The sequence below is a fragment of the Talpa occidentalis genome, unplaced genomic scaffold (assembly GCF_014898055.3).
Source record: "Talpa occidentalis isolate TD23 unplaced genomic scaffold, MPIMG_talOcc4v2.1 talOcc4.9, whole genome shotgun sequence".
Lineage (NCBI taxonomy): Eukaryota > Metazoa > Chordata > Mammalia > Eulipotyphla > Talpidae > Talpa > Talpa occidentalis.
Genome location: NW_023605305.1, coordinates 26799253 through 26825946, shown reverse-complemented (window position 1 = coordinate 26825946; position 26694 = coordinate 26799253). Strand labels below are relative to the sequence as shown.

At 55.9% G+C, this 26694-nt stretch overlaps 1 protein-coding gene across 3 annotated transcripts in view; it reads right to left on the bottom strand.

Annotated features, from left to right (window-relative positions):
* The window catches only part of PTPRF (protein tyrosine phosphatase receptor type F), an 82491-nt gene that overhangs the window by 30627 nt on the left and 25170 nt on the right, over positions 1-26694 (bottom strand). For all 3 annotated transcript variants that reach the window (XM_037500359.1, XM_037500360.2, XM_054691678.1), the window contains exons 6-8: positions 17930-18118; positions 9560-9670; positions 112-381 (exon numbers count right to left, since the gene is read on the bottom strand). In XM_037500359.1, the coding sequence (XP_037356256.1) occupies positions 112-381; positions 9560-9670; positions 17930-18118 (570 nt within the window). The remainder of the gene's footprint in view (positions 1-111; positions 382-9559; positions 9671-17929; positions 18119-26694) is intronic.

The window sequence follows — 26694 nt, the reverse complement described above, 5'->3', positions numbered from 1 at the left end:
GCAAGGGCACGGAAGAGAGAACAAGGGTTCCCTGGCTCGCCTTCCAGGGATGCTGGGACCTCCTCTTGCCCTCTGTGACGGAGCAGGGCCACACCACGCCCTGGCACGCACCTTTGACCGTGACCTGGGCTGTGGCCTCTATCATGCCCAGCGAGGAGATGGCCACGCAGGTGTAGTTGGCAGAGCGCACCACATTGCTGAGCTCTAGCACATTGCGGCCGACTGGCATCTCATCTTCCTTGGTGAGCTCCTCAGCTCCCATCATCCACTTCACGTAGGGCATGGGCGCGCCCACGGCCACACATGTCAGGTTCACGCTGCCGCCTGGCATCACCTCCTGGCTGCTGGGAGGGATGGAGAAACGAGGAGCCACACGGCGCACTGTGGGAGGAGGGAGAGAGGCGCTCATAGGCCGGGCAGGACACGCAGGAGGATGGAAGGGCAGGGGCCCCTCATCCAGGAAGCCCTCTCGTCAGAGCCACACCCATCTCAGACACAGGAGGGGTGGAGTCCCTGGGCCCGGCTCATCATCTCCCACCCACGTCTGGGCTAGAGGTAGCCCCACACTCAGGGACAGTCTGGAACATGACTGCAACCAAGCTCCGGTTTTATAACTGGGAACTCAGCCTCAGAAAGGTCCTTCTGCCCAAGGTCACATAGGACTCAGTACAAGGTCCAGACTTCAGGTGTACACTGCAGGCTTACCCAGGCCCTCATCCCAGGTCGCCTTCCAGTGCCTACCCCTCCCTGCTCCTGAACCTCCTTCCCACAGGGCCTTCCAAGGCACTAGCTAGGGCACCAGTGAGAAAAGTTCAGGTACTCTTGGGTGAAGGGACCTCAGGGCATGGCTGGGGCAGGGCAGAGGGTGAGTCCAGGAGGGACATGGTCACCTTCTCTGGAGTCACACCTCCACTTCCAGGTAGTGGCTGAGGGAAGACGCTGACCACCAGTCGGGACCTCAGTTGTGCCCAAGGCACAGCCTGGGATCCCAAAAAGGAGGGGCTGGGCAGGGGTGAGTGGTTAGGGCGGGCCAGGGACGTGGTCCGCGGGCAGGATGGGCATGACGATGGCAGTAACATGATGAGGGCGCCGAACAGACGGCTTTCCACGCCAATGAACAAGGGTCTCAAGGGGAAGGTGGCTGTGCCTGGCCACAACCTCCAGCCTTGGGTTCCCTGGGTCAGAAGCTGTTCTGAGCTTCTTAGTCCAAGGTGCAGCCTCGCAACCCCCATGTCCACCTCCCCAAAGATGCAAGTTTGGCACATTCAGAACATGCAGGGAAGGAAGGTGGCAAGATCAAGCCACGGGCAGGCATGCTTGGCATGCAGACAGGCCATGCAGCTGGTGGGCAGAGGCTGGGGTGTGTCCTTCATGGGCACCACCACAGCCAGGGCGGGAGGAGGCAGGCAGCAAGGCTAAGTGACCAGAGGGCACCACCGATGACAGTGTGGGTCTCCAGGGCCCTTGCTAGGGAGCCTGGGCATGCAAGACCCATGGTGCTACAACAGGGACAACTCCAATGTGGGCACTAGACTCCGCCGCTCGCAGAGCACAAAACCACAAATTCAGCTGGAAGTCACTGCAGAGATCACTGGGTCCAACCTCTGACCTCACTGCAGAGGTCAAAGCTATGGCCCAGGGAACAGCGAGTCAGCAAATTACTGAGTCCTGCTAATGCACTGCCTAAGTTATCTTTCAAATCCACTAATTTTCTCCAAGTCCACAGGCAGCTGGCAAGGCCAAAGTTCGAGCCAGCACCACCATTCCCTACCTCGGTGTCCTATAGCCCTGCTTCCATAACTGGCCCTCCACAAACAGCCAGCACTGACCAGCTCACATCACTCCCCTGTGAAAAACTCCTGCGTGGTTCCCTGAGGACTACAGAGACCAGACTATAGGACCCTGCTGACTGATCCCCTGCCTCCACTCTGGCCACATCTCACTCTAAGGCCTCCGGACAAAACAAAACACCGGCATCTTGATTGAGCCAGAAATGACCTGTGCAAAGGGCTGGGTCTCCGGGTGTCTCATGGACATTTACTGTTCTGCCTTCCAGAATTGGCCTCCTCACTTTCTGTAGGGGAACCAGCTCTCCCTCTATTCTTGGTACATGGGGGCTGTGGCCCAGATCTGGCCAATGAGCTACCACTCTGGACTTTTGCAAAAACTATTAGGAAAGGAATTTTTTCTCTCTAGGATGATGGCTAACCTTAGAGGGGCTGGGGCCCAACTTTCACAACACAGGAGAGAAACTGCCTGAGAGTCAAGTCAGACGGGGGCAGCACTCAGAGACCAAAACACAAGCCTGCCACATCAGTGGCCAAAATCTATATCAACGTTTTTTAGTTTGACAAGATAAGAGTTTCCCTGCCTTGCGCACACTGACAGAAGAAGGTTCCCATCATCTGTCCTAAGGCTGGGTGTCTCCATCCTGCGAAGAAGCACTTCGTAGGACACCTCTGTGTGGCAGAGAACAGGGCGGGTGCAGGGGCACGGCTGGCAGGAGGAAGCCATGACAAAGAGCCCCTTTAGAGCACTGCTCCCAAATGATGAAAGGGCCAGTCCAGGTCCGGAGGCATGGAGAGAAGCACTGTCTGGTGGTGTGGGCACTTTCTGTTGGTGGTGAGCCTGGGAGGTGAGGGGTGAGCCTGGGAGGCGAGTACAGCCTAGCCCCAGGTCTGCTGATGGAGGGAAGGGTTGGCTTGGACAGAAAGACACAGGGGAACAGCCTTAACTGACCAAGTCTCTCCTGTATGCTCAGTCAATGGTTGCCCCAAAGTCTCCTCCTTCATGGGCATCCAAATGGGCTCAGGGAAGAAAAACCATGCTTGAGCATCTGCTATATGAGTTTCTGCGCTAGAGATGCTATTGGATCCTGATTACAGACAAGGGAAGTGACTCAAGAATGATGCTTTAGGGCCTCCCTGGTGGCGCAAGGGGTTAAGATGCAACCTATTAAGTTCTCCGCAGCCACCGCAGCCTGAGTTCTATCCCTGGCCAGGGAGCAACCCACATGGCACAGCAGACCTCTCCTGACTCGCCCGCTGCTCCCCTCAGCAGCGTGTACTTCAGTCAGTCTGCCTGTTCTGTTCCCTACTCTGTCTCTGATGAATCCTCTCACCCCCCTGCACCTCTGGCCTGTACCCCAGTTCTTGTATGCATAAATAAATAAATATTAAAAAAAAAAAATGATGCTTTAAGTGACCTGACCAAGCATACATACTGGCAGTAGATCTATGTGATGAAAAGCTTTTGAGCCCTGGCTGATAGGGTTGAAAAAGAATCTCGAGAACCACAGGGAGAAACTTCTAGAGCTTCTTGGCTTCTGGATTACTCAAGGCTGGCAGAAAAGGCTGCTCCAGGGTCAGAAGGATGGGACTTGGAAAGGCAGTGGCAGGGAAGAGGCCACAGTTGTAAGTTTGACCCTTGGGCCAAGCCTGGTGGAACCTTGGGCCTGGACCACAGAGCAGACTCCCAGGAAGAGGAAGTAGTTCCTTGGCCAATTAACCTTGGGTCCTAGCCTGTCAGCCCAGAAACTTGACTGGACTTTTACCCAAATAGTTCCTGGAAAATAGGTTCATTTGTTCCACTGTCAAGACCTAACATTGAGAGCAGTTTTATTGTTACTGTATTTCCCCCTTCTAGGTGCAGGGGAAGGGGAGAAGTCTAGGGGCTAAGGATGGGCTGAGAGGGCAGATGTGGCCTTTAGGGTTATCCCTAACACCAGGCAAGGGCCTTCTCAAAGACATGGGCTTTGGCTGCCCATGGGGAGTCCTGGAGGACAGTTTCCTGCAGCTCAGACACACCTTCCGGGCAGTGCGAGGGGGCGAGGGGGCAGAGAACCTCCAGTGACCCAGTGTCAGTGGGGCCCAGTCCCCTGGACCTGCCCGGACAGCCACCCCCACCCCAATGGCAAGGAGGGGCTGGCACCTTGCTGCAGCAGCCCCGCCATCACTCCTCCTGCTGTCACAGGCGCAAGCCCTCAAAAGGGGCAGGACTCTCCTTGGACTCAGTCTATTGACAGAAGCAACAGCAGGGAAGGAAAAACCAGTGCCGGGAAAAATGCACTTAGGGTCTAATCTTGGGCTCCAACAATGCTGGTCTATTACCGTTCCCTGTGCATCCTTAGTACTGACATTTTATAGACAATTTCCAAAACAGGGCCCTGCCATTTCTGGATTATATTTCAGCTGTAACTTTTAAGTCTAATTATTTGCGCTGACAACCCCCTATAATAGGGCGGCGCGGCGCCCGGAGGCATCAGCATTCAGTGGAGTGACAGCCTAATCGCAGGGGGCGGTAGCCCCGCAATCTGCATTCACTCGCGGAAATTTCTCTGATGAAAATAACACAACATTAAGGAGGGGATAAGGGGCAGGATCCACTGTATCAAGATAAAATAACTCTTTAATAAATAACCTTGTGGCTGCCGCAGAGCAGTAATTAAATGCCGGCATACTCGGCACACAGTTTTAAGTAAAGCTGGAAAAATGTAAGATGTAATTATCAGCGCCAAACAAATTACCAGCCCGGCAAATCCCCCTGGAATATTTAGAAACTCATTGCTGCCTTCCCGTTAAATATTTGTGTACAAGCTTTTTTTTCGTGGGACCACAGAAAGGGAGCAGAAAGGTCAAGGGACCAGGATAGGGTGAGGGGAGGTGGCTCCAGCCTAGGCTGTCTCTGCTGATGACTCTTTTCTGAATGCCCACAGATCTGCCTGGTCAGCGAAATGGTGTAAGGAGATGCCCCAGAGCTCAGGAGTGCAGTGGATGGATGCTCAAGGCTGATACCTGAGCTGAGGTCATAGCCCTGCTCCCGACTGGCTCCCACTCCCTCCTGAAGGAAACTCAAGTCATGGAGGATGCAAAAGAGACTAGGTGGCCCTGGTCTGCTTTCTGGGGCCTCGTTCAAAGTCCTGTGGACAGGTGAGCTTCCTCTGACCACCCAGTCTGTGTGACAAGAATGTCTGTGGGGTCTTGCTTGCTAGCCCTGGTTTGGAGCGAGGGGTCTGTCCTGAGGATGGGGCTGAGAACAGATCCCCAGGTGAGATTGCTCTGGAGGGGCTTGAAGGGAGCTTTTTCCAACCCATGTGGGGCGCTGCAGCCTCTTCTGGGCTCACACGTAGGTCTAAGTCACAGCCCAGCATGGGGCTGAGGAAAAGTTAGCTGGCTGGGATGCCAAATTAATCCCACCCTCAGAGTGACATGGGAGCTGGTGAGGAGAATAAACAGTGTGTGGCCTGAGCATACTGAAAGGTCACCTGGATCTGGTGGGAGATGGGAGATAAGAGTGTGAGAGACTTCCTCGAAGAGCCAAGATGATGTCTCCCACCCCGTGCCATCCACACCAAGCTCCATGAACACTAAGCTGTCCTGCGGAGCCTATGAGGGCCTCAAGGACAGGGCAGACCCTGCAGGACTTCTGCCTGTGCTTCAGGATCTTGAGGTGAGCCCATTGTTGATTAGCCTTTTCTCTCCCTCTTCTCAGAGGTTTCAGAGCCCAAGAAAACTTGGAAATTTAAGTGAGTGGGGGACATGGCAGGTCCCCAAGGTATGCATAAAGCACTACAGTTTTTACAACTCCGAGTACCACCTGGAACAGACAGCTTGTCTGGCCCAGGCACAAAGGTGGGGTGTGGTTTCGTGCCATGCACCATGCCTGACCAACCGACCACCCAGCAAAGAAGCCCAGCTAGGGGACATGCAGACACATGGTGCATCAGGAACCCAAGCAGCATGCGGGGCAGGGGGGCCTGCCCATCCTCCCCTGGTCCTGCCCGCCTGCTGGCCCAAACAACAGAGAGCGGATCCGACTGGCAACTGGCGGGCAGGCCTGGCTGGAGAGAGCCTGAGGGAGCTGCCCGAGCCCGCTGGTCCCTACTGATGGGAGCATCCCATCGACGGGCGAACTGTAGATGGATAAGAAGTGAAAAGGACCAACCTTCTCGCTGATCTGAGAGATGAGAGTTTGGGTTGATGGCAGAGTGCGATGAGGATGAGGAGGGAATAAAAAAAAGACAAGGAGAAACACAGAGAGAGTAAAACAGGCCAACCTTCATCTGCCCACACAGCACGGAAACAAGACAAGACTCTTGTGCCCCACGCACACACACGTGCACGCAAGTGCGCGCGGACCACGCCGCTCACGAAAGACTCAGGACTCATGGAGGACACAGTGGACGGGGCTGGGTCCTGCCGCAGGTGCCAAGGCGCCAAGGGCAGGACAGGGAGGGGTGGAAGTGGGGCACAGGCAGGTCCTCATGCCTCACATGACCCCACAGCTTGGACAGACCCAGTGAGCTGTGCTCTGGGGTCAGGGCCCATCCAGCCCACAAACCCACCAAGGCACAGGGGCCTCTAGAACCCTGCCACCTCGAGGAAGCCCCATGCTGCCTGGCACCGCAGTGTGAGGAGCTGGTCTGGGTCCCTGTGGGGAAAAATGCTGAGGAGACATCATCACCCTGCTGAGAGACAGCTGTGGGCCGGGCCTGGCCCTCCAGAGGAGGGGGAGGCTGGGGGGCAGGTAGCCTGGGTTCAGTGGAGGGTGTGGCTCCGCCCTGGCCCCTGGCAGCAGGAGGAGAGAGAGGCTGTGGATGGAAGGAGAGAGTGAGTCACACAGGGAGGGAGGCTGGTCCACCCAGCATGCCTGGGCCTGCTAGACTGTGGGTGGAGTTGCAGGCAACTGTGAGCAAAGTCAGACGTAACTGGATGATGCATCCCCAAAAGTGTTAACCCTCCAGCAGCAGCAGCAGCAGCAGCAGCAGGACTGACTGCCCGACACTTCCTGTGTGCCAAGGGCAGGCCAGGAGTTTTACATGCACTGTTCCATTAAGGGCAGTGACTGCAGGGCCTCAAAGAGGCAGTGGAGCCGAGTCTGGGGGACGATAAGGCACGTGAGGCTTGTGCCTTCAAGGAGGGAGTGTGGCCTCTGGGACAGTGGACATGGTTATAGAGAGTGAGAGACGACTATCCATCCAGAGCAGTGGTTCTCTGGGGAGGATTCCTCCAAGTAACACTGGGCAAGGTCTGGAGACATGCTGGGTTGTCATGACCAGGGGTACTGGTGGCATTTAATGGGCCAGGGATGCTGCTAAACATCGTACAGGACAGCCCCACACAACAAGAATTACCCAGCCTGAAATGCCAACAGAGCCAAGGCAGAGAAACCCTGGGCTAGAATCCACACAAAGCAGGATGCAGAGGTCAGGTCCTCAGCTCCTCAGGGCCCAGGGGCTCCCACCGGTCTGGAGCGCAGCAGCAGCCCACTGTGGAAGCAAGCCTCACATAAGCTCAGCTGGCAGGTGGCAGGCCAGCAGGCAGGGCTCTGTGGGTGGTCCACCCACAAGCAGGTTCAGGACACAGAGTTGGGGACCAGCAGAGCAGGCTATCTCAGAAGAATGAAGGCTGATGGGACCCCAGCACTGCTGGTGGCAGGAAGCAGGGGCTCTGAAGGCCTGAGATGGGGGAGGCGGGGACACCAGAGGCAGGGGTCCTGAGGCAGGACTTCCCAAGTATCTATAAGCTGGGTCAGTGGGGCGCTAGGGTGTCACTCTCAGCAGAGCAGGCCTGAAAACACACTCAGGCCCAGTCCTCAGACACAGGATCCACAGGAAATGTGTGTGCCCGATAAAGAGCGGGAGAGACAACCCAAACCTGTCTTAGGATCTGGCAAGTGTATCTACAACTTAGAATAGAAGCCCCACATTCGCTCCTAAAGGGCCTAAAGAAAAGGAGCCGGGAATGTGACTGCCCTGTGAGGACAGGGGGGCCCCGCAGATAGGAATGCTCCAAGGAGCTGCAGCTTCCAGCTCCCCAGTCAGGGCCAGAGCCACCAGCTGCAATAGCTGAGCTCAATCGTCTCCAAAGAGACTCACAACCCCACCTCAGGACTGAGGCAGTTTCGTGGTGACTTTGGAGAACACCGCTCGCCCGAGATGCTGATACGGGGTCCACCGGCCTGGGGCCTGGCCACCACGTGCCTCAGAGTGGCCTGCCTGGGAATCACCCATGCAGTTCGCTTGGGATTTGCGGTGGCACTACCTGGGCTTGCCTTTCCCAGAGCAGCCCCACACAGCAAAGGGCTTTCCTGCTGAAGCCCGAGACCTTTACCCTCTTGCCTCTGTGGTCCATCAGAACCGCAGAGCGGTGGAATGGTCCAGGGAGGGGGCTGTTCTGTGAGAAAGGTCCTTCCAGCTACTTCTGCAGAGGGGACTTGTCAGAACTGTGCTTATCAGAAGTTCTGCATGGAGCATGTAGGGTGAAAGCTGTGTAGCTGGCAACATCGTGGTCATATGGGGGTGGCTCTCAGACTCCTGGCCTCCTTGCCCGACACTGGTTCCTTAAGATAGGTCAGCCAGCTCATGTGAGCCCTGATGTCAGGATACCTGGTAAGGGGGTCGTAGGCACCACCATCTCACACTCCTAATTCCAACGAAGCACATTTGCCCATCACTAAATGGGCTGGCAGCCTGGGGCCTCCCAGCCACCCGTGCTCTGATACACCCCTCAGTAGGTACATGGCTGACGGCTAATTCTCTGCCTTGTCTAAGTGAGTGAGTCTGACCACGTGGCCCAGAAGAGTGGGACAGGCTGCAGCCGTCGCCCAGCCCTGAGCGTGGGGCTGGGTGTGCAGGTAGACACCACGCCTCTCGAAGCTGCATCAAGCACTCAGTGTGATGAATCATCGTTGCAAGTCGCATCGACTGTCCTTTACGAATCCCCAGAGAGGACACGGTTTCGCTTTTAATGACACCCATCTGTGCATGAGGACTAAGTGAGGGGATGCTGGGGGGTAGAGGAGCTCCCAGGGCACACCAGACCCAGCATGCCTGGTAAGGATGACAGGTGGCCAGCTTTCACTGCTGTAGGGCTGTGAGCACGTATCAGAGACTAGACACCCCTAAACAGTCTCCAGGCCCTTTGTGCTTGGTATCTGGATTAGAGGAAATGCACAGCCTGCTCAATACAGCAAGGAGCACCTGGAACACAGCGGGTGCTCACACGCCAGGGTTCACAGCTGCCTCAGTCTGACCCTCCACACAAGGGTCCCGGCTGCTGACAGAGTCCAGCTGGCACCTCTCCAGGAAGATCTGGTCTGGCCTGTTTCTGAGGCCTGACTGCTCCAAGGTCTGGAGTCATAGTGGACCTGGAGCCCATCCTTCTGGGGAAGGCAGGATAGACTCCAGGAAGGTCAGCCTGGTGTGTACATGTTCACACATAAATCTGTGCCTGCTCACTCATGTGTATACACACACACACACACACACACACAACTGCTTGGAAGACTAGATTCCCGTGGGCCTCTGGGCCCACGTGGCAGGACCTACAAGAGATACAAATGCTCTCAAGAGTGGCTGCTTCCCAAAGGACCTGCAGGGGAGAAAGGCAAAGGAGCGGCGGACATTAGGAGCCGGCCTAGTGGGAGCTGGTTGCTGCTGCAGAAAGAGGACAGACTGGGCCACGGCAGCCCCGTGTGTCATACCAGGGATTCTGGCACAACACCCGGCAGCGGCAGCTCAGTTCGGTGGACACAGGACGGGCACTGCTGGAATCCTTACCTCGAACATACAGATTGGCGGGGGCCGAGTAGCGCGTGCCTGCGGAGTTGGTCGCCACACATTCGTACTTGCCTTGGTCCGACTCCTCACTGCTCTCAATCTGCAAGGCCCCTGTAGGGACACAAAGACAGAGGTCAGGCCTGGGGCATGGGCACTTGTGGCTTGTGATGACCAGATGTTGCAGACATGGGGGCCACACCCCAGTGCTGCTGCTGTTTCCTGGATCTCTCCCAAGGAGCCCAGTGGCTTACTGGCTGGAGCCAAGGGCTGCACTCTGGCGCACTTGCAGCCCAACAGTCCAGTTGGGTCTGTTGGCTCTGTCAGGGGCTCTACCCACTGCCCACTGCTCCACGGAGTGTCCACCCCTCCAAGCAGAGCTGAGGGGAGTGGGAAGAACCAGTGAACATTCCCATTGATGCTCCAGGCCCTACTGGCCCAGTCTGGCATTTACAAAGCATGCAATGTCCTCAGGCACAAGAGCCTGGAAGTCTGTGCCCCACGAGAACCTCACAGGAAGCAAGGGGCTTGCCCTGGTGCCCAGCAGCCTCTGCTCACAGCCCCAATCCCACCCCACTCCCCACCCCGCTGGCCCCACCCATTTTGTTTCCCCTTCCTAGGCTGGTCGCGCTAAAGTGCTTCGACCCACCACAGCTTCTGCATAATTCAGGAGGCTAATGGAGGCTGGAGCGCCCACTAGGGCCAGCGCCCTGAGGGGCTGCTCTGGCCGCAGACGGACAGACAGGAGCCAGGACTGGGAGGGCAGCTGAAAAGGACCCTCACAGAGAGTGGAGGAAACTTGGGCTCACAACCAGTCCTGACAGGTCCAGCCGGGGAAACCCAAGATGGGGGCGAAGCGGGAGGTGAAACCATTCGACTGCCAGCCCCGACAATAAACCCTTGAAAAAACTGCTTACGAGAGCATACCGGGCGAGCTGTCTGTGACAGTAACACCCTGAGGCACAAGCAACACTCCCCACCCCTGCCACAAGCTAAAAGACAATCACACCCACACAAGACAGTCCAACCGACAGTTAGTTAGCCCACAGGACACAGCCTGGAAACCACCTCAGAATGGAACAGCCAGAGACCCTCATCCCCCACCACTCCCAGGGCCCAGACTGCCTGCTGGTCACACCCACACAGGACAGACAGAACCTGCCACACCCCCCTGACTGGACAGGACAGGCGCCACAGAAGAGTTCCAAGCCATGCGCTCACGACCTGGGCCCCAGGGGAGGGACACTACAGGTCCAAGCTGCCTCATGTCCCTCTTCCAGCATCCAGACCCAGGTGGGAAGGACCATGAACATCGGGGAGCTGGAGGTGGGTGAAGGGGATACACAGGCTCCATCCCAAGGAGAGAACAAAGGACTGAGCTGCTCTGTAGTCCTGGCCTCAGCCCTCCCCATGGGGCATCAAGGCACATGCCAAATACCCATCTCCTGTGAGAGCAGCCCTGATGGGCACCCAACAGGACATGTTCATGGGATGGATGGAGACTGTTACAGATAATGTTTGTTCAAATAGGTGGGGGTCAGCCCCTCGCTGGGGTGGGGGGTGGTGGTGGCATTTAGTCAGCTCAGATCAGGGGTGTAAGGAAACCTGATGGCAGGTGCCATGAGCGGGAGCAGGAAGTGGTGAGTAGGATTCCTGTCCTGAGCAGAGGCGCTCCTGTGCTGAAAGTCAGAAATGGTCAGGGCACCCAACAGACGCTGTGTAGAGACCTACCTGTATACAAACCCCCCAATTACCAAAACCCAGCAGCAGGGGCATGAAGAGTTAGAACAGGCTGAGAGCACAGGTGGGCCATCTAGAGGGCTGGTTCTATCCTCAGAGACGGACAAGGTGCCCCAGAGGAAGAGCTGTTCCTACTAACCCCAACTTTTACCCTGAGACCACCCTGGCCCTCAACTCTGAGGTCTAACATGCCCAAAAACACTGACAGGAGGGGAGAAAATGATGTCAATAAAACATTACAGGAGCAACCATTTTTACAGGGTATCTGCTGTGCCAGACTGCTCAAACCCTCATTCTCAGCACCTATGAAGTGGGGCTGTGCCCACAACTGAAAGAGGAGAAAACAGACTTCTGAAAAATCAATCAATTTTTTGAAGGTAACACAGATTGTGAGTCACTCTTGAACCTGGATCTTTTGAGTCCAGAGTCTGGCTTTGAAGTCCCAGCTACTGTGCTTTGCTGCATGAAAGCAGCAAGAGGCTGATGAGCCAGGGAGCCAGTTACACAGGATCCTGTTTATTTCTCTGTTGTCATCTGGGATCTACACTAAGGTCTTAACTGAATGTTCCTCCTAGTGTTTGATGGGCTGAGGGATTTATGGGATGGTCCTCATTCTATTCTAGGGTCAGGATGTTAAGGGGAAGTCAAATAGTAATTGAGGGCCCCCAGAGGAGTTTCTCAGGAAGAAAGGTAAAGCTTGGGCTTGCTCCCCCACTTCACGTGAAGTGGCCAGTCTTGGAGACTAGGGCTTGGCTTCACAGTGGGGTCCCCACATTGTGGGGCTGGCCTGGAAAGAGGGAAGGGGGAGCTGATTGTCCCCCAGGTGGGGCTCTGCTGAGATCTCCAAAATCCAGACTGGCAATGGATGAGTCCACAGGAGGGAATGACCGAAAGTGGATGTGTGTGGTGGTCGGTGGTGTTGAAGGAGCTGGAGCTGGAGATGAGGAGGCTGGACAGGTCAGGATGGGGATGGGGGAGGTGACGGACTGGACGGGATGGAGTGGTGGTGACGGCGGTGGCGAGGTGTGGTGTGGCGTGGCGTGGCGAGATGCACGGACAGCATTCTTACCTCTGATTGGTGAACCACCTGGCGAGGTAATTTGAATGCAAATAAGATCAGAGAGAAGCATTAGTACAAAAGGAAAGAAAGCCACAAAAAGCCAAATCAGATAAACTAAAACATGGAGAAAGGGTCTTAAATACATGGAGAAACTGAGGCCTGGGTTAGGCCGACACAGGCTATGTGTGAGCAAGCACCAGACTGAGCCCGGCTGAGTGAGGCTGTGACTCCCAGGTCACGGGCACTGCTCCAAGGAGGGGGAGGGGAGGCAGGGGTCAGCAGGGCTAGAGGGACCAGGAAGGTGAGTCAAAGCTCCTGCAGACCCTGCCGGCTGAAGCCAATGGAGGGGAATGTGAAGAAAGAGAGTAGCCCCACCTTGGAGGGCCACACAAATTCCACAGGTGCTTAAGATTTCAAAGCAAAGCACTTACCAAAACAAACCAGGGCATGTAAGCAGACAGAAGAAAGACTAGAGGGAGAAGTGCTTGTCACAGGCTGCCGCCAGATCAGGTCTCCTGACAAATACCCTAGCCCAGTGCCACTGTGGATTTGGGGTGAACTCAAAACCCAATGGCAGATGGTGGAGGAACCCCCCTCATTCCTGCTAAAACCAAGTTGACTGCTGAGCTGCCCCCCAACCTGAATGGGAGAGTCAGAGGCCAGTGCCCACCCCTTGCCCATTCAGTGCTTTGTAACCTTGGGTCTCTGCAGCCCAGAGGGAGGGTTTAAAGAGGCTCCCTTCCCAACAGGTGCCTCCTCTGAACTTGTGCCCATGTCCCCTCTCCTACCACAGCCTTATCCAGAGGAGTGAGGGCCTGTGGACAGGTCCAGTCCAGAGCTAGACACCCTGTCCCTCTCTTGCCCACTTCTGGGGAGTGGAGGAGTATGTCAAGAGACAAACATCAATTGCTATCTGACTGAAAGTGAAGACGCCTGCTGGGAGGAAATACCCATCTCCACATGTGGATGAGCACACAGGAGCTGAGGAACATTGAGTGAGTTGTCCAAAGTCCAAGGACACGTAACTTGGGAGGTGGCAGGCACTAACCAGGTCTGTCTGTATCACAGCCTTTCCATGGGATGGGCTGCCTCCCGCACACCCAGAGACTGGAATGCCAAAGGCAGCTGTCAGGACATGGGCTGTGTGTGAGGCGCAGGCTGCTGGGAAGAATCATCACCGTCCAGGCAAGGTCCCTGAGACCCTTTCATCATGAGGTCAAAATCATGTTCATAAAACTAAGAAATAACTTGCCTTTCTCACTCTCACTCCCTCATGAACATTCAGTGGAGTTTTCCAGAGGCTCCATGATATGTGACATTGCAATAAACGCAACACAGAAGCAGCTATGAGAATCCAGCTGTCTTCTATTAAGCCCCAAATTAAAGAGATTTGTAAAAGTATGAAACAATGCTGCTCTTCTCACTGTTTTAGAAAATAAAATCATTTTTCATTAAAAATATTATTTATGCTTACTTGTAATGGGCTTTAAAAATAATTTTAAAGTGGATTAATAAAATATTTAAATTATTCCATCTTAATAGCTAATATGGCAAATATTGATAGACAGACCCCACACAAACAAAAGCTCTAAGGCCCTCTGCTTACTACGAAAGGTCTTGAGACCAAAGTCAACACAGCTGGTCTATTCCACGTCTGGACGTGGCCTGGGAGGGGAGGCAGTGTAGATGGTCCGGGATGTCGAGCTCTGGCCTCAGTTCTTCCAAAACCTGACATGGACCTCTCAGGGGAGTAATACCCACCAAACTAAAAGAAGCATTTGCCTTTTTCATTTCACAAGTGTGGGAGGCTGAAGGGGGTTCTAGGAGTTGGCATTTTCATGCATCTGAGAGGTGCCAGTGAGCTCAGGCCAAAGGGACATCATGACCACACCCTGCCAGGATGCCCTCTGGGCCCGCCCAGCCGATGGTGGGGCAGAGAGCAGGGGACAGACTGACTTTTCCACTCTGGGCTAGGGCCGCCCGCAGTGTGGGAGACTGTACATCCTTCGGCTTGCCCTGGAGACTTGCTGCATTCCCCTCTGGTTCTGTTCACAGGGTTCAGTGCATCCCTCCAGCAGCCAGATGCTGCATCTCTTCTTGAGGCCCCGCAGTCTCAGTTCAGGTGTCTTGGGTTGTGGAAGGAGACCATGTTCTGGAGTGGAGGGGGCGTGGACATGGCAAATTAGGTTGTCCTCTGTGTTGAAGGCGATGGCGGTGCGAATGCTTGGGCACTGGATGAGCCAAGCACAGGAGGTCTCTGCAGGCACCTGTCCAGGCTTGGCAAAGCTTACAGCTCAGCAGCTCTTCTCAGGATCTTGCAGGGGGCTCTGAGCCCCACTTGGAGTCGGTTCCCACTTGCTCCAGCAACAGTGGTTGCCTCTGACTTGATTTCCACTCTCCCTGAGCTTCCCCATTCTAGGTCTCAAGTTCAAGTTCCCCAACAGACTCTTGAAGTTGTGGCAGCCAGCCTCGTCATTTTGGTGAGGAAGTGCCTGTTGAGCAGGGCTCCTGGGCCCTGGTTGCATGTGCCATGGCTTGGCCTGCAGATGCTTGAGGAGGCTGTATACTTGTCAGGGAGGGGCTGAGGTCTGGAAAGGATGGAACTGTGGGCCCCAGCAGGGTCCAGCCATTCCCCAGCCCCCAGTTTCGCATATATAATACCAGAAGGCCCCAGGGTGACCTCACAGGGGAACTCCCAGGTCCTGGATCTCCAGGTGTGACCCCCTTAACTCAGATGTAAAGTGGGCACGATAATCACAGCCTGTCCTACTTCATTGGGTTGTAGCAGAATCAACTGCAATAAAAGGCAGGAAAGCACTTTGTAAAATGTCAGTGATGTGTAAACTGATGATCCTGTAAACAGCCAAGTGCTTGGGGTCTACTCCACTCTATGAAGGCATGGCCCTTAAAATGTGAATGAATGGCCCAGCATCCTTCTAAAGGGTAGCAGGGGAGAGGCAGCAGTTACTGTGGTCAAGCCCAGGGGCCAGGGTCACGCAAGATGGGGGAGAAAGTCCGTCTGTTATTGCAGAGGTGGGCTATTGAGGACCCTAAGGTGCCATCTGGATCACACTTCCAGGCGGCAGCAGAGGTCAAACAAGGAAGTTTTCCTTGGACCCGGGAAGCAGGAACTGTACAGGACAAGTCAAAGATCACAGTCACGATGAGGGCTCAAGATACCTGCCCTATACCTGCCCTATAGCTGGGCTTGTGCTGGGCACCGGTAGGAGTGCTGCAAAGGGGAGCTGGAGGCAGGCCCGACCTACAAAGAGTGCCCAGCTTAACTGAGCACAAGTGGAGCTGACAATGACAACATAAAGCTGTCTAACGAGTAAGCCTCAGGCCTGGTGACCATAAGCAGAGGACCAGGATAGCATCAGGGTGGCTCAGTGCAAGTGGGGGAAAGGCAGGAGGTAAGAAGGACCTTGTTCAAGGCACCCTTCCCAATGCCAGACAGGAAACTAAAGCTCTGACACCTCACAGTAACTCCTTTTCAAAGACAAGAAAACCAAAGCGCAAAAGTTAAATAACTTAACAAAGGCCACAGAGCCATTGAGTGGTGTAGCTGAACCTGATGAGATAAAGGTGGCGCAGGGACCTGTGTGCCCTGTTCAGGAGCATGCACTTGACCATGGAGACAATGAGATGCCACTGAGGTTTGCAGAGCCTGAGGAATATGAGGAAGAAACTCTGCCAGGGCTGGAGGATGGATTCAAAGGAGAACCTGTAGTGAGGGAGGGCTGTGCTTGGTGACCTGGGATTACAGCCTCAGCAGGTGACAAATCAGGAGGATCTGGTGGTTCCCTATTGCAGAAGGAGTTGGGTATGTCCCAGGTTTCAGGAAGGGGGACTGTCACTCACAGAGAGAGGATCAAAGCAGATGGGCACGGCTGCCTATGATGGTCAGGATACAAGAAAATTTTTTAGTCTAGAGCTAGGTAAGGTGTGTGGGTTGGAGAGATGGAACTGGGAGTTGCAGGTGTGGCGTGGATACCTGAAACTAAGAGAGGGTGAGCTGGCCAAGGAAAGGCTCCACGTATGGATGAGGGCAGGGCTCACAGTTTCCTGCAGGGAAGTCAGGGAGCAGTGGGAAAGAGTGTGTGATCGAGAAGGTGGGAGGGTGTTGACTGCTGCTCGGAGTACAAAGAGGCTGAACAGCCTTTAGTGGAGTGACGGGCAGGGGCAGATATACAGGGCATTGAATGGGTGGCACGGGGCCCGGCACACGGCAAGTCCCACATGAATACTTGATGAGCGAGTGCGCGAGACAGCGTGCCTTCCCAGAACTGCTGCCACGAACAGTAATGCCATCCCAGGGCGGAGGTCAGGCCTGCGGGGAAGGCCATCTGGCTGCTTGGGGAGTCTGCCTGGGGGATTGTGGGGAAACTCAGAGGAGCCGAGCTATGCTGACTGCTGTGCCGCGCTGGGCAGCGGCCACCAATGCTGCCGGACCGTTTCCTGCCTTGATTATGGCTGTTTTAATTAACTGCGCTACAGCTGCCTCCATCTTGTTGAGTTTTAATTAAATTAAATGAGCTAACACTTCGTAGGCTGTCTCAGGCGGCCGTGGCTGGGGCCAGAATCCTGCCCCTGCTGAGAGGCTCATCTCTCCCTCCTCCCCTGGGCACCACAGGGGCAACTACCTGGAGGGTGTTGTGGGGAGAGGCTGGCGCCCCAGGGAGGGGCAGGGGTTCTTCTGAAGCCTGCAGGGGCCTAAGCGAGGCGGAGTCCAGTCCTCCTTTGGGGTTGACAACACAGCTGGTGGGCAGCTGGGTCAGCAGGGGTCCGGCCAGTGTAGTCTGTCCCAGCCCACCATCCCACAGCTAGCAGGAGGGCTTTTGGACCAGTCTGTAGGTCCAACCTGTGCTGGTGGCAGATGCAGAATGCAGTCAAACGGACTCCAAGCCTCCTTTCCTGCCTGCACCATTTCCACAAAACGGAATCAATTATCTTGGCGGGAGTCTCGCAGGCAGATCGATCAACGGGGCGACACATCCCGCCTGGTCACGACAGCATCCTTGCTCCTGGGGCTCCGAGCTGGCTTGACTGAGATATCCAAAGGAGACAGGTGGCTCTGACGGCCGAGGGACAGCAGCACGTCCCCCAGTTCCAAGCCCCAGAGGCCCAGTCTTTTGAAGTCTGATGAATCAGGCATCTTTGGCCTGTTTTCACTAGCCAAGCCCTGCTGTCTGGAGGAGCAAAGAGAAGTGGCACCCAGGCCTCCTCTTGGGCCAGGCTACAGGGAAGGTGGAGGGTGAATGCCCACAGAGCACTGTGGCCAGCCCAATACCACGCTGGGCACCACACTCATACAAGAAGCAGGGCTGGATTGTGACAATTCAGGAAGGTGAAAGACTCGTGGATGACTAGCCCTTGCTGCCAAGCTCTCCTTCTGGATCATGTGGGCTGGTGGCGCCACTGGGTGCCCTCTGTTCAGCCCTGGCAGGTGGGCCCCAGGCTGAGGCCTCATGTGGTTCCCAAGCACCCGGGCCCAAGAGGGCAGGCCGAGCCGGGTTCTGGTAGACACCTTTCCTGAAGTCCGAGCAGTCCCTTCACCCTTGCCCTCTGCTCACCTGAACGCAGCTGCTTGATGCGGCCGTTGCTTGTGGCAGGATCCACTGGGAGAAAATCCTTGAACCAAGAGATCTCGGGGTCCGGATTCCCACCTGCGGCACACAGCATAGTGGCTGTGCGTGCCTTCTCCACCACTTTCAGCTGAGGCCCCATGTCGATGGAGGGGAACCCGGGGGGCAACTGTTCCTCTGTAGATAAAGAGCAGATGGACACTTTAGGGATGGCACTGTCAGCCCACTAGTACCCCCTCATGGGAGCTTCCCCAGACCCCCAGGTTGGGTGGGACCATCAAGACTCTTCTTCCTGATCCCTGACATCTACCTAAGCATGACGCCTGTCCCCATCTGAGGAACTGAGTACCACTGCCTGGGTTTGCCATTTTGCAGGGCTAGGGGTCTGCAGGGGACCCACCCTGCCCTGTTAGGCATTTCCAGGTCTGCGAAGCAATGCCTCAGACTTGAAGATGTCAGCATTATCTCTGGGTCCTGAGAAAAAAAGAGGATGGATGCTCTGCTGGCTGCAGCAGAAAATGCTAAATGGACACTGGGCTGTGGGGTCCCACAGCTCACATGGCAGCATCAACAGCCACGACTCTGCCTGGAGGCTTCCATGCTATCTGGCCCCTTTTCCTTGTCTGGGCTGTGGCATCCATCCACTGAGTGCATCAGCCTTCCGCTCCACTGCATGGCACACCCCATGTCTTGGGTTACCCCTCTTCTACCGTTGACCCACCTTGACCCCCTGTCCTGACCCTGACCCATTCTCTACTGCAGCCTTGACCCTGACTCTCCTTCTTCCCTCAGTCCTGGCCCTATGAGAACACTCAGGCCTGGGGACCATGTCTGAGAATGTGGAGGCTAAGAAGATAAAAAAAGCTCATGAGGACACCTAAGTTGATGAGCGGAGGTAAAACTCCTCCCTGGCAGTCTTCTTCCAGCTTGCCAGCAGTTGGCAGCTCACGGAGGAGTCACTTCCACAGGAGCAAGCGAAACAGACATCAGCAGCACACCCCCACTCCTACTGCACATGGACTCCTGAGTCAGCCCTGCGGGGCTGGGGTCTGGGGCAAGGCCTACTCCTCACCCTTGGAAGCACGAGGGGCTGGACTAGCACAGGCCAAGCAGGGCCCCTACCTTCAGCACTAACTAGCTCTGTGGGTGCGGTACTAATCCTCTCCATGTCTCCCTTGTTATCTGTAAACAGGGTTCAAGTGTCCACCCTGTAAAGCCATTATGAGAACCACATCTGATAATGCACGTAGGTGCAGGAGAGCACCTGACAAAGAATCAACACCCAGTGAAAATGAGCTGAGGTTATTAAGACTAGCAAGGGCTGTACCACTGGGGCAGACAGGTACCATACTGACAATGTGTATGAGCACCTGGCAGAGCCTCTCCACCAGTGTGGATGCCAGACCCGACCCCTGGTGACGGGAACAGTCCTCTGGAAGGAGAGCGGACCTCCATGGTGGGGGAGACCAGGAGTCTCCCTCCTGAAAGCCCAGCACAAACAGGCATGTGGGAACATTTGCTGAAATCAGGCTCCTGTGCCAGGGAAAGACAAATAGCTCCTCAGAAGGGAAGAACATATAAGCTGGCAGGACTGGTCTTCTCTCGAAACACCCAGAGATGCAGGGGGACTGACTGGGGGCGGGGGTAGACAAGAGAGGAAGTTGAACGGAGCCCTAAAAGGAAGGACCAGACATCCCTCTGTTGCCTGATCGCGGGGAAGGCTCTGACAAGGCCCCAGCTGCCAGGGACACCCCAAAGGGACAGTGGCTCCATCGAGACAGGGGGTCTTGGACTAGGGAGCGGCAAGATTGCCAGCTCAGTCTCACCTGCCCAGGCTTTCCTGGTAGCTGGCAGTACATCCCTCTACCTTCATCCCTATAAATTCTGGACATGAACACAGCATCTCCTTGGCTGTAAATATGATTCCACAGTACCCTGACTTTCAGCTCTGATTTTTAAAAGGGAAAATGTGTAATCACCAGAAAGAAAAGGGAGGATGGAAATGAAGCATGACTTGGGATGCACCGCGCAGGGAGAAACTTCCTTTGGCCTTGCTGCCTCTTGCCTTCACAGGATGGCCAGGTAGGGCCTGACACCCAGGTTCCCCTCTGGCCTCCCCAGCAGCTGGGGGGTGGCACTCAGGGCTGCTGGAGTTATCCCAGTCCACCACAGCACCAGTCTAGTTCTTCCTATACCTCAGTCCTACCTGCTCAGCTCCCCTGACCAAGGGCGGGGGGAGGAAGAGAAGAACCTGGCAGATAAGGGTACAGGAGTCAACTGGCCCCCATCTCCAGCAGCAAGGTACTGATCAAGGAGAAGGGGAGGAGTACAAACATTTGCAGCCCCATGTCCCGAGAATCTATTCTGAATTCCTAACACGGGGAAGGTCTTTGGGATTTATGCCAAATTAAGGACAATTAATTTTCCTCCCTCAATTATCAGGCCCTCAGTGGCTCCGTCCTTGGCTCAGATCATCCCTCAGGCACTGCTGCCAGAGCCTCAAACTGGCATGTGTGAAGAGCTGTCCATAAAACAGCGGGACCCAAAAGCCAGTCCCTCGTGCCAAGTAGGTTTCTAGGCAGAGTGGGGAAGGCTGTATTTCTGCTCCTCTCGGAGGGGAAGTGTGTCTCACAGGAGGGCTCCAGACCCTCAAGAGTGACCTGCTGCTGTCTCTTCCTTCTACACTCACTCCAGGGCCTTCAGCACATTCAAAATTAGCCAAGGACAGCAGACTTCTTGGAAGCCCGCCGCGAGTCTGGCCAGGCCGAGCACTGGGCATGCTGGTGCAGTGACCTAAGGTGCCCACTGAAATGGCACAAGCATCCCCTTCACTGACCGATACACAGAGGAGCTGGGTCGGACGGGGTCTGACCACTCAGGCTAAACAAGGCCAAGGCAAACTCCTTAGGCTGACGTCACATGATCATGCCAAACTCCTCAACAATGGGAGAAAGTGAGGCATGGAAGTGAGGATAAAAGGTCATGTTCACAGAGCACTGCATAGACAGTCCGGATACTGCATAGAATACCTTACAAAATGATTTAATTTTCACCCAAACCCTCTGAGTCTATGAGCAAGGAGGTAGGGGGGCTTAGAAAACTCTAGAAATCTGCCCAAGGTCACACAGCTAAATGAGAGGTGGGGCTGGGATCATCAGGCGGTGATGGGAACCCATGCCAGGTGGGGTTAGTGGAGGTGAGGAAGGGCTGGTCCTGGGAAAGCCCCCCCACCATCCCAGAAAGGCGCACCCCAACACCACGCCCTCTGTCGGTTCGAGGGGGCTCAGCAGCTCCACCGCAGACCACCGCACACAAACCGCGGCGTTTTTATTTGCAGCAAAATGATCCCAATTGCCCCCCACACGTGCACACCCGCAGGCACGCACCCACGTCCCCGCATCGGAAGGTACCGGTCACGCCGTATTTCCCCTCAAAACCTATTCTGTGGGTGGAGGGGCCGCAGAGCGGGAGGGGAGCGGCCCCTCCCCCGGCGGGGGGCGGTAACCGTGGCAACGCGGTGAGGCGGGCGCCCGGCGGAAGGCTGCGCGTGGCCGAGTCCTCGCGGCGCGCAGCTGCCGGTGAAGCGCAGCCGCCCCTCCCACCCTGGCCTGGGTGGAGCCGCCGCACTCCCTCCCAGGACCCCAGTCCCCAACTCCTGGGAACCCTTTGTCCTAGGTTTCCTTTTCTCTCAACTGACAAGCATCTGGCATCCCCTGCCCCACTGCCACCCCCACCTCCCCCGGTGTCTCCAGCAGCACCGTCTGGGCAGATCCTACACCTGCCTAGCAGGCATCTGCAGTGTCTGTCTCCTGGGGATAGGTCTCTCCATCCTCTGCTAAGAGGTTCTCTGGGATGTATGGGGGCTTAAAGGACTTGGGGAGCCCAAGATTTTACAGCTGTTTGGTGGATCTGATCAGCACATACACCTAGGATGCACACATATCCCAGGGTCTGCCTGCGCGAAGTGTGCTGGCCTGTGGGGTGCCCACCAGCACTGCCCGCATACGAATGGCTCCTGCAGTGAACTGCATTTGCATACCTCAGTGGAGATACCTGACCCCTTCCCTACCTCCCTGCTGAGCAGAGGAAGATGACAGGTGTGTGTGTGGGGCGGGGGCAACAGCTTAGAAGCCGAAGGCTCAGAGAGGGTAGGAGCTTGGCTGAGGTCCCACAGCAGTGGAGGAGCGGTATCAGCTCAACCCCACAGCTCACTGGCTATTTTGGTGGCTTCCTGGAGGAGGGAGATGCAAGAGTAGGATACACTTGAGCATGGGGGGCAGGGAAAGCTCGCCAGAGAAGGGGAGGACTGTCTGAGTAAAGGTTGTGGGAGGAGAGGGGGCGACAGTAGGAAGGAATGTCTGCCTGGAGCTAATAAGGCAAATGGTGGGGTTCTAATAGATGAGGCTAGGGTCAGGGCAGACGGGGTCTGGGAGGACTGATTTAGGCTGGCTGCAATGATGGGGGAGGGAGGCTGCTGAGGTCCACTAAAAAAGCACACACAGGTCTCTTTGTCCAACTCAGCCTGGGATGCCTGAGGCGGAGTCTGGGCCACAGGGAGGGGGCTGCACCAGGGAAGTTGACAGATGGAGACGCCTTGCAGGGTCCTGGGGCAGGCAGCACCGGCTGTCAGTGCGACCTTCTCACCCATGTTTACCCAGCTTCATGGTGTTGCTGTGTGCACGCAGGCATACACTGGCACACACATACACAGACTCCCTGGGGTGGCGCCGTCTGTAGCCAACACCCCCTCCCCCCTAACCTGTGTGAGTGCTGGCCTGTCTCTGAACAGATACCTAGAAACATGCACAGCCAGGGAGCACAGAGATAAACATGGAGAAAGACAGGTGCAGAAATAGAAACCTACATGTGCGTGTGAGGGGCACCTGCAGTGACAGGCACCTGTGGAAACACACGCAGATCCAGAGGCAATGCACATGGACGTGGAAACACAGGTAGAGACCTGCATTCAGACACGCACGTATGCTGAGAAACATGCACCTGGGGGCACACACAGGAAACATGTAGGGACCCATGAAGGCTCCTTGGGGTGATGAGGCTGCCCGCCCCCAGCCCCACCGCTGCACACAACCAGGGCCTGTCACAGGCAGCTTCATCCTTAGCAGGGTCAGGTCTAAGACACCCCTACCCCCCACACTCTTCAGAGAGCCCAGCCCTCCCCCCAGCCCCCAGGCTTCCAGGCAGTAAGTGGGGCCTGGGGAGACTTGAGCCCATCTCCCTTTGCAGCTTTCAGTCTCGATTTTCAGTTTTTTCTGAGAAAACTCCCACCTCTTCCAGCACTCAGATTTCATCAAACTTGGCATCTTAAAAGCCTGTTTTGTTTTTGAATCTGAGCTGTTTGGGGCCTGTCGGCAGGGAGAGCCGAAGCAGTGGCAGTCCCCCTCCCAGTCCCCTCACCGCCCCCCAACCCCAGGGCTTCCCTGGCGCCTCACACACTGGCCAACTCAACCTGGATGGTGAGGCCTCCCTGCTACACACAACCACACACACAAATGAACCGAGGGCCATTCTCTGGGCAAACACCCATACGCTGGTGTCCAGGCCCTGGCCCATGTTCAACTCTCCTCCTGGGGTTCCCCCATCTCAGTCCTATTCCAGGAAGATTCTTTTGATCCATTTATCCCCCCAGGTTCAGGGCTAATCACTCCGGACCACTGACAGCCTCCCACTCACTCCTCAGGCCCCTGCAGCCTAGTGCCACCCCCTCGGCTTCCTGCCAGCATGCTCACCAAGGTCAAGTGTGACTCTGTGGAGCCAAATCCAAAGGACACTTCTCAGCACTCATCTTGCCTGACCTCTTAGCACCCCATCCTGCTGACCATTCCCCCCTCCTTCACACGTCATTTCTCTTGACTTCCATTGCTTCACACTCAATTTCCCTAAGGGAGTGCACTCAGGAATGGCCTCACCAGAATCCTGTGCACCATCCCCCAACACAGAGAGCACACAGGTTTCAGCCATGTCCTCTTCCTTCCCGCTTATCTCCTACTCCCTGACATTTGCCCTTTCTGGGCCCTCAAAACTCCATCTCCAGGCATCCCTTGGAGAGCCAGGAGAATCTGAACAAGGCCTCCTAGGCACGTCTCCTGGGTGCCAACCCATGCTAGATACAACAAATTTCTAACTGGACGCATCAACTTGCTCCCTCAAACATGGCCTCCTCCACCTGAATTTTAGAAAATGAGCACCACCATCTTCCTAACCCAGTCTCCCCTCGCCAGCCCCACAGGTAGTCAGATAGGCCGCCACTTTCTAAACCGCCTGTAACACATTCTCCTTCCCTCCCTTGCCTACTGCCTGGCCTTGGGCCACTGCCACCTCTCCTGGGCTATGAGGCTGCTCCAACCTCAGTTGTCTCTCTCCGCTCCACTCTGTACCCCTAGAGACCTTTCTTAAGCATAAATTTGATCATGTCACTGCCCTGATTAAAATCCTCTCTCCCCTGGCAACCAGAGGGAGGGGGCACCTTACCAAAGATGGAGAATGTGAACAGATGGGGGCATTTAAAACCTCCAACTTGACCAATTGTTCCCAGAGCTTCACTGTAGTCATGAGGCCAGGGAGAGGGGAGTAAGCAAAGGAATCAGACAAACAGCAAGACTTGTATACAGAGGCCAGAAGCCAGGCTGGGCACCAGGGAGGTGCCCAGTATCTATGGCTGGCAAAGGAGGCAGCGTACTACCCACACCACAGGAGGGCCATTGGGCCCTTGGAGACAGATCCAAACCAGAAAAAATGGGGGATTCCAGATACCCAGAATCCCAGTTAATTTTGGGACCTTTTGTGAACTTTATGGACCTTTTGGCATTACCCACCTACCTGACATGCCTCCCTGCCCATTCCCCAGAGCTCCCCAACTTCCTATCTGCATGGTCCTGAATGGCACTGTGGTCATGGTGGGGGTGCAAGGACAGCTCACGGAGACCACAGTCACTGGAAGAGAGGTAGGAAGGTCATGGGTCAGCTATAAGGGAAGAGAAGTCGGCCTGGGTCCTAGGTGCTAGGAGAAGCAGGCGTTCCGTGCAGGCACCTAGGTTCCTGGTACAGACTCAGAAGCCAGGTGGGAACAGGTGAGAGGGAACCTGCGCTTGGGGGATGGGAGCAGGGAGGCAAGAAGATCCCAAGGTCTGGGTCGGACCCTTCTCTGGTGCACCTCCCTCCTGGTCGGGCACAGAAGAACTGCTGAGGGGCCACTGCAAGCAATGAGAACAGCTCAGCCAGCCGCTATGTACCATGTCCATCCCTGTCAGCTGTCCTGGTGGCCAACAGCTCTGAGCAGGGAGCCTGTGGAATCTCAGACAATGAACACAGATTGTTTCTCTCACTTCCCACAGCGCCAGACTGACCCCACACATTCAGCTCAAGGGTACGTCTGTACACCCCCCTTGATGGACACACAGTCCAAAATGGATACACCACCTGCTGTAGACCACACCCACACTGCCTGCTGCGCTTACACACACACCCTCCATGGTGCACACCACCTGCTGCACACACGTCCACACTGCCTGCTGCACACACACATTATAGGCTACACACCAACTGCTATATATACCACACACACCCTCCCACAGTCTGCTGCACACACATACACGCGCTGCACAATGCACACCACCTGCTGTATACACCACACACATCCACATTGCCTGCTGCACACACACAACGTGCACCGCCTGCCGTACACCCATGCCCTCATACACGGCTCCTGTGAGCACACACGCCTGCATGATGTGCACCACACGTTGCCTGAAATGCACACACCCCTGGCTGCACAGCGAGCCCCCAAGGCACACTCCCTAGATACACACCTCCCACTGCACTCATACCACCTTACCCCTGGCACACGGGGTGCCCACACCACGGAGCACATGTATTCACTCCATCCATGACCACAAGCAAATGCCGCGACCTGCGTGTGAAGCCCTCAGAGCTGCAGCCGCCAGGACAACATCAGAGATTCCTCATCCCTACTCTGGCCCTTTTCCTTTCCCCACCCCCCTTTCTGGTCCCATCCAGAAACTACCCAAAGCACCAGCGCTCTGCCCACACCGCTGCAATCTAGCCTCCTTTCAGGGGCTTTCCTGACCACCGTCCTGCCTGGCGTGGAACCCGCTGACCCAGGTGAAACCATGACTTCCAGACAGCTCCAAGACCCTCACTGGCCCCACCTTCTGGAGGGAAAGGCCAAAAAGCAAGGCCTGCCTGCCTCTCCTCCCCCTTCCTCCCCCTCCCTCTAAAGGGAAAATGTCAGATTCCCTGTCTCAGTGGCGGCAGGGCGGGTTGGAGGGGGAGTGATTCAGCTGCCGCCTCAAGAGTGCAGAGCGAGAAGAGCTTTTCCTGCCATTACCCAGGGAGGGAGAGGCTGGTGCGCTAATGGCTTCAATTACCACTCAGACAGGAACGCAGGGTGGTGGGGCCCTGCACTCCTCACAGCCCTGGACAGGCTCACCCCCAGCCAGCCTGTGCTGGGCACCCAGCCCTGTATCCAGCCTGGGGCTGGGAGCTGGTGAGGCAGATGGCTGGGCATCCCAGGGCAGCCAGGGATCTCTGGAACACTGGGAGGAGCAGTCCAGTCTGGGGAACTGGGTGCAAAGGCCATGAGGAGGGAGCGGCTCCCAGGGGTTCCAGTGTGAGTGTGAGGGAGGGCGGCCTGGTGCTCTGGGGACAGGCAGGGCAGGGGGCGTGGGATGGACCTCTACACTGGGGGTCCCCTTTTGGGATCCACTGACCCCTCA